Consider the following 7,065-nt stretch of genomic DNA (forward strand, 5'->3'; position numbering starts at 1 on the left):
TAATGAGTGACCTGCTGTCAGTTTAAACAGTTAACCAAGTTAATGAGCAATTATGTAACTTGGTAGTAATTATAGATAAACTAGTGTTTAATAAACATTCCTGTTTTCTATATGATTAATATCAAATCAGTGGAATGTAACTAACTACATTAACTGTACCCTAGTACAATTGAGATACTTGTACTGTACTTGAGGATTTCCATTGGCTATTCTGCATAATGAGTAACTTTACTTTTTACTTGAGTTCAGGACTTGTTTACTTGTGATGGAGTATTTCTAGACTACGATATTACTTTTACCTCAGTAGACTGAGTACTTCTTTAAGTACTGCAAATGGCAATTAAACAACTCTTAAGTTGTTTAATTGTTAACTCTTAACAACGTTTGAAGTACTGAAGAGGCAAAACTACACAGAATGTCACAAGAAGCAAAAATGTAAGAACCACAATCCTTGGTCCTAATCAACATTAAATATACAGAATGTGTGAGCTGATGTTGGATCAGTTGTAGATTATTAATCCTAAAATCAACACAACAGAAACAAAAAAAGACTGACAACAGACGTGTTTCTAAAGAACTATATTTACATAATACTCTTGTTTTACAGAGAACCATATCAAAAGTATAAAATACTTACAAAAACGCTGCAATATATAAAAATAACATCTATCTTCTCCAGATCATTAGGAAAGGCATACATACAAAAAAATATATTTATAATACATTTACACAGTTGAACCCAGAAACTCCGGGAGGCCGAGCGACGCTGGAAGCTGGAGATTCGGGCAGGAGATCGGCAGCCTTTTTGGATTTTTGGACATGTGAAACAAGCTCCGAGTTTATCAATAATAACTTTACAAATAAAATACACAACATGTCTGTAAAACACAAACGACTCTTTGAAGAAGTCAAAAACAGTACAGTAGATAGAACGGCCGGGTCACAGTTCCACCTAAAAAGAACAGCTGAGCCCGGTCACACAGATCCGCCTTAAAAAAAAAAAAAAAAAAAAAGGTCGCAGACGCCGACTGGAGGTCAGAAAAAAAGATCGGACGGCAGACGAGGAATCGAACGATATTTTTAGAACTATAACCATGAGGACAAAACTGTGTTCAGCGTTAAATTCATCGTCCACCGCCGGACCCGACAGGAAGTAGATTAAAGTCTGGTCTTGTTTATCTGGCGACATTTTGAATTTGGGAAACACTGAAGAAAAAAATACAAATCTTGATTTTCGAGCAGAAATGTTTTTCTTCATTGAATAATTTTCATATTTGGAAAATATAATTTTAACATCACAAGATGAAGAACATGTTTTAACACGTGTTATGAACTAAAACTGTGTTTCCTGATTTACATTAAATCTACAGGAAGACGTAGTCACAAAAACGTTTTTGAAATATTGAGGAAACAACTGGAAACGTCAAACGTGACCAGATGTGCAGCTCAGTGATATTATGCTTCATCTGGTTTAAAGTCAGTCTCTGTGTCACGAGGAAACAGTCTTTTTAGAGATTTACAGGTTACAAAATAAAGTTTAAAGCCAGAAAGTTTCAAACTAATGAATGGATTTCTCACACACAGGTGAGTCTGTTGTGAAGAGGAAGTAGAACATTTACATTTCAAACAAACAACGCTCTGAATGGATCTAGTGTGGTCTGTGTCTCTGCTGCTCAGAGGTTCATATCACGCTTCTTTTTGCAGTTTTCTTCACACAAACTCTTAAACTTCTGACATTTAAAAAAGGAACATATAAATGTTTTTGCACGTTTTACTGCAACTACTTTCATTTGGGATGTAAACAAAGTATTTAAAGAATTATCTGTCTGGTGAGTAAAAACAAAACTTATTTACTCAAACAAAGATTTTCTGTTTCTTTAACGCCGACTAAAATTAGGTTTTTAGTTGCAAACAAAAGAAATTCATCCAAAAATCAAAAGAAGTTCCGTCGACCCATTCAGAAAATAAAATGTACGAAAGACTTTCCCTAAACAAATCAAGCTGCTTTGTTGTAGATATTTAAATAATATTTCCCTGCAGTATGAAAATGAACGTTTGAATTTGGCTCAGTTATCACGTGTGTTTTTTCACAGTAACATCTTTTGGTAAATTATTACAATAAAATAAAAATAACGTGATGGATTTTCTCTCGAAGAAGTTAAAGTGAAACTATACCAGCGTGTTAGAATTCGATAAACTCAACTCATCACGATAACGTTACGATTTATTGTCGCACAATACTATTTTTTACTGAATAGAGCTTGAACGCATCATAACGTAACTCAATGCGACCTCCGTTAACGTTAGCCATTAGCTCCGTTATTTAGCCGAGCAGCACTGTGCTGCTAACGGCTAACCGCTAATGTTAACCAGCTCTCCTCGTGCCGATATCAACAAAGATTTATTGTTCACGATGTAACTTTATGAAGGAAACTTCTCTCGTTTTCAGTGAGTATTTAAGAAAACAAGAATCACGTTTTCAGAGATTCGGCATCGACTTGATACAGAAATCATAAAAACACAACATAACGTTTTGGAAAGTAGTCGCAGTATTTCAGAAGTACTTCGTAGTAAACGGTAGTAAAACAAGCAAAAACACCGCTATGTTCCCTTTAAGATGAGCTGCTCACATAAAGCTAATATGCGTTTAAAGAGTGATTTTACTTCATCTCTGCTGAAAAACAAACTTTTCCAAGGATTTGTAACGCTGGCGGGCGGTCTGTGTGTGTGTGTGTGTGTGTGTGTGGGGGGGGGGGCACAGTGGTTCACCGAACCACAGCTTCAGTAGTCTTAATATTAATACGACTCTGTTCAGTCTCACGAACACAGCAGAGTAACAGGAAGTAAACCGACATCAGACGAGTCGCTTCTTTACAGATTTACACACGAGGTGGAAACAACTCAAACATTTGGGCGATTAAACTCATAAAATAAACAGTTATTCTGTTAAATTTACTAAATTAAAGTCGTGCTTATGAAACTACGGGACAATAGTAAGCTGGTGACTTTTTATACGATGTATAAACAGAGGTTCGTTTATAATCTTTTTTATCTGTGGTCGTTTTTATACATTTTTTATGTTGACTTTTTAAAATTTGTTTTTTAAAATCTTTCAATTCACCAAAACAAAACCTTCCAACAGTTTCTCGAATGAAAATACCAAAGTAATTTATATCATAATATAGAATTATAAAGTTCAACTGGACATTAATGGATGAACTTCCTGTTCACCTGTAGATGCAGAACGTACCTGAAGACCAAAAGGCTTTTTAACGCTGCTTTTCTACCACGTGTGCAATTCTGCAAAGAGCAACTCATCCTGAAATTGTCATATTTTTGAATGAAGCCGTTTCTCCTCAGAACAAAGAGGATGAAACTGGATTTTTGAACCTCCAGCCTGCTGAACTCATCCACTGTTCTTTAACCGACAACCTTCATTAGTTTACCTGCCAGATGTGTGTTTTTTAGAGCTCAGACTTTGTTAGCCGGGTGGCTAATGCTAACGCTCTGACCTCCCGTCTGGATCGTTTCATCACAACAGTGTTGAAACCTTTTGTTTCTGCTTGCAGAACATCCTTCAAGGACTCATTCCAAGGTGCAGCCTCTCGGCTGGTCTCAGCAGGGTGTCTAGGTGCGCAGACAGGTGTGCGTGGGGGCGGGACTAGTGGTGGCTGGCGAGCAGTTCATCCAGGTCGGCCATCCACTCCTGTGTGCTCTGACCCTTCAGCAGAGAGTCCACCAGCTCGCTCTCTCCGGCGAAGCTCCCCGATGCCACGTTGTACCCGAAGGACACCTGCTGCTGCTGACTGGGGGTCCTGCTCACCTGGTAACCTTGGTTACATTGCAGGCCCTGGCGCCCGTTGCCCTGCGGCGGTCCGAACGCTGCCAGGTCGGGTAAGACGGCCTGGTTCTGACCGGCCTGAGTCGTCTGCTGCTGCTGAGCGAGGCTCTGAGGGTTGGGGGCCGCCCTCTGCTGGGCGGCGGCCGCCATGTTTGTCTGCATCATCTGGTTCAGGCCTCCCATTGGACGCCCGTTGGGGTTGGCGCCGAAGGGCGCGGCGCCCGGGGGCATCTTGGGGAGGCGAGACTGCTGCTGCTGCTGCTGCTGCATGTGGAAGGTGTTGGGCGGGTTGCCGAAGGCGTTGGAGGGCAGACCGGCGTTGCTGGAGGGCGGCTGGTTGGCCATCTGCTGCTGCCAGGCGGCGGCAGCAGCAGCGGCGCTCTGGGCGCCCTGCATGCCTCCGGGCATTGTAGGTCCCATACTGTTCTGCATGGAGCCCGGCATGCGGGCGGCAGCAGCAGCGGCAGCTACCAGCTGCCGCTGCTGCTTCAACATGGCGGCGTTGGGCTGAGACTTCAGGTGCTGCTGCTGAGCCAGAAGATTCTGCCTGTAGGCGGCGCTCATGGCGCCCAGAGGCTGGCGCTGCTGGGACGGGTGAGACGGGTGGGACGACGGGTGAGACGACGGGTGAAGGTTCATGTTGTTGTAGAGCACCTGCTGCACGTCCACGTTGGCCCCGCCCCCTCCTCCTCCGCAGGACGACAGGCCAATGTCGCCCTGACTGCCGGTCGGAGGCGGAGCTACACCACCTGTCGGCATGCTCATACCCAGCATGCTTTGGTTCTGGGGGAACATGCGCTGGGGGCCGGGGGCGGGGCCTCCCATGGAGCCGACACTGCCCATTGGCTGAGAGGAAGCTGTGAAGGAGAAAGTTTATTTAATTTATTCATGTGAAGTAGAACAACTTTATTATTTTAATTCGTGATAAATCTGCAAATTACTTTCTCAATTATTTGACTTGTCTATGAAATAATTCCATCTTAGTTTCTTCAAATTCTAAACTTTTAATGTCTTTATATTCGGTTTATTACGGTCACATTAAACAAAGATAATCCTCACAAAGTTTAACAATTAACTCACAGAATCACTCACCCTAGATTACCTCATAATAACATAATTAACTCATAATAAAATAGGAGGATAAAGTAATGGATTTAAAAACCAACTCCCACTCACATACTTCCTCTTAAGTGCTTCACAAAGTGTGATAAAGTTAATAATCATCCAGCAGTGGAAGAAGTAAATTATTATTTTAACCACTTTATCTTTAGAAGACAGTTTAATGTTGCAGCTCTTAAGTTTAACATCAGTTTGAGTTCATTAAGATCTTTGAGCTCAACAGACGTTAAAGTGATGAACATGACGTTCAGCTGCTGTTATTTATTTAACTTTCAAATCAGCGGTGAGCTTCATTTACAATCAGGCAGAGAAAGGTTTGTTCTGAGCGTCATCGGTATTCTAATGAAGGTCCAAACAAACAAACTTCTGTTCAATTTAAATTAGTTTTACCAAACAGCAGCTCTTTCTGTGGTCGTCTGTCTATGAAATAAACTATGTTTGTTATTCCTTTACTAATCATTTAAACAGGTGAAGAACCTGAAAACTTGTGGGGGGGGGGGGGGGGGAAGCGGATCACCTTACATGTATGTGACGATAGATTTAAAGTTTTTATTATAAAAATAAATAAAAAGCCATAATCTTTAAAATCTCAAATGTAACGTATTCCACAGAGAAACAGATTTATTAATTTGATGGATTAAGTTAAGTTTCAGGTTTTTGAATACATTCATTTTACTTAATTTAAGTGTCATAGAAAATATCATAATTAATCTTTAATCAATATTAATTTTAAACAAATCTTTCTGAAGATTTTAATACATCTTTCACCCGCTTTGAGCGTCTCAAAAGGAGGATCTTTATTTTTAAAAGGTAATTAAATATTAAAACTAGACATTTTTTAAATTAGACATTTTAATTGAAAATTTAAATTTGTATCACGCTGAGTCCAATTAAATGTCGTATAAAACTAAACAAATCACAATAGTTAATAAAAATAGATTTTAGTCTGGACTAAGATATTTGCTTCACTTTATTTGTTAGATATTTCTATTCTGTTTGTTCCGTTTCTGTTCTTTAAATATCTTTCTGTGTGTTGATGCAGAAAAATCATTGAGCAGAACGGACTTCATGAAAGATTGAAGGTTCCTGAATTCTCTCCGGTGATTTTGATTTGTGAACTGTTTCTCTAATTAATTTATAGAAAAACAAAACAATAAAAGTAGGCTGTATAAAACGTAACCCTCTGAACCCTAAAATGGAAAAGCATGTTTTTCAACACCGTTTATCAGCCAGAAGCTGTAAAAAAAAAAAACTAAAAAAAAACGTTATTGTCACATTTTCATCTTTCCGATGCTCCTTGAACACATCGTGTGTGACGAACGCTTATGTCAGAAAAAGCAGCCGAAGCGAAGCTTAAAATTGTGATATTTCATCAAAATCATTTTATTCTACATGTTTAAAGTCTCTCCTCTAATGAAGCATTCACTTTAACCAGATTGTGTAGAAACATTAAAGTGTGAGCTCCTCAGTGAAAGTATGAAGTCATGATTGATTCATGTGAGACCAACAGTCATGTGACAATAATTTGGCAAAAAAAATAAACGACGGACGTCCTGCTATCCTACCTGTAAACTGGTTGACTGGCGGCTGTGGGAACGGGTTCTGATTGGCCGGTTGACCCGGCTGGTCCTGGTACTGTGGGGGGGGTCGAGTCAGGTGTCTCTGCAGCTGTTGGTCCTGCTGCCGCTGCTTCTCCTAAAACAGAGAAACGGACAACTCATCAGACATTTTATCTAGAAAACAACAGTCTCTAATCCTCTGGCTGCTTCACATCACAACAGCTCCCTCTAGTGGTTAAAGTGAGTGTTTACAGGTGAAGTGTTCCTCTTCCTCTCAGCTCGACTGCACGTTTGAACATCAACCATGACATGAATGTTAAAAAACGGTCTCAGACAGACTGTCGTCATCCTTCATCCACTGATTCATTCTTCTTCTTCTTGGGTAACAATGAGCTAAACTCTTCTTTTTCTTCAAGGGCAGGGGTGCCCACACTTTTTCGCCTTGCGAGCTACTTTTAAAATGACCAAGTCAAAATGATACATATATACATATACACATATATATACATACATATACACATACATACATACATACATACATACATA

At 39.9% G+C, this 7,065-nt stretch overlaps 2 protein-coding genes across 3 annotated transcripts in view; both read right to left on the reverse strand.

The window, feature by feature from the left end:
- Window positions 1-3,643, reverse strand: part of ltc4s (leukotriene C4 synthase) — a 7,232-nt gene extending 3,589 nt beyond the window's left edge. The window contains exon 1 of the mRNA XM_031876195.1: window positions 12-3,643. The gene's annotated coding sequence lies outside the window, so the exon portion shown is untranslated. The remainder of the gene's footprint in view (window positions 1-11) is intronic.
- LOC116399220 (mastermind-like protein 1) lies at window positions 3,636-6,935 on the reverse strand. 2 transcript variants are annotated; one of them, XM_031876192.1, is made up of 3 exons: window positions 6,526-6,935; window positions 4,344-4,698; window positions 3,636-4,304 (listed from the first exon to the last, which is right to left on the reverse strand). In XM_031876192.1, exons 2-3 carry the CDS (start codon window positions 4,682-4,684, stop codon window positions 3,662-3,664), a joined length of 984 nt encoding a protein of 327 aa, XP_031732052.1. In that variant the 5' UTR covers window positions 4,685-4,698; window positions 6,526-6,935; the 3' UTR covers window positions 3,636-3,661. The 2 variants fall into 2 exon arrangements, with proteins under 2 accessions (XP_031732052.1, XP_031732051.1); XM_031876191.1 differs by having other exon boundaries at window positions 3,636-4,698.
- Window positions 6,936-7,065: the final 130 nt, after the last annotated feature.

This window comes from Anarrhichthys ocellatus, unplaced genomic scaffold, assembly GCF_004355925.1.
Source record: "Anarrhichthys ocellatus isolate YVR2014 unplaced genomic scaffold, GSC_Weel_1.0 scaffold105, whole genome shotgun sequence".
In the NCBI taxonomy this organism is placed as follows: domain Eukaryota; kingdom Metazoa; phylum Chordata; class Actinopteri; order Perciformes; family Anarhichadidae; genus Anarrhichthys; species Anarrhichthys ocellatus.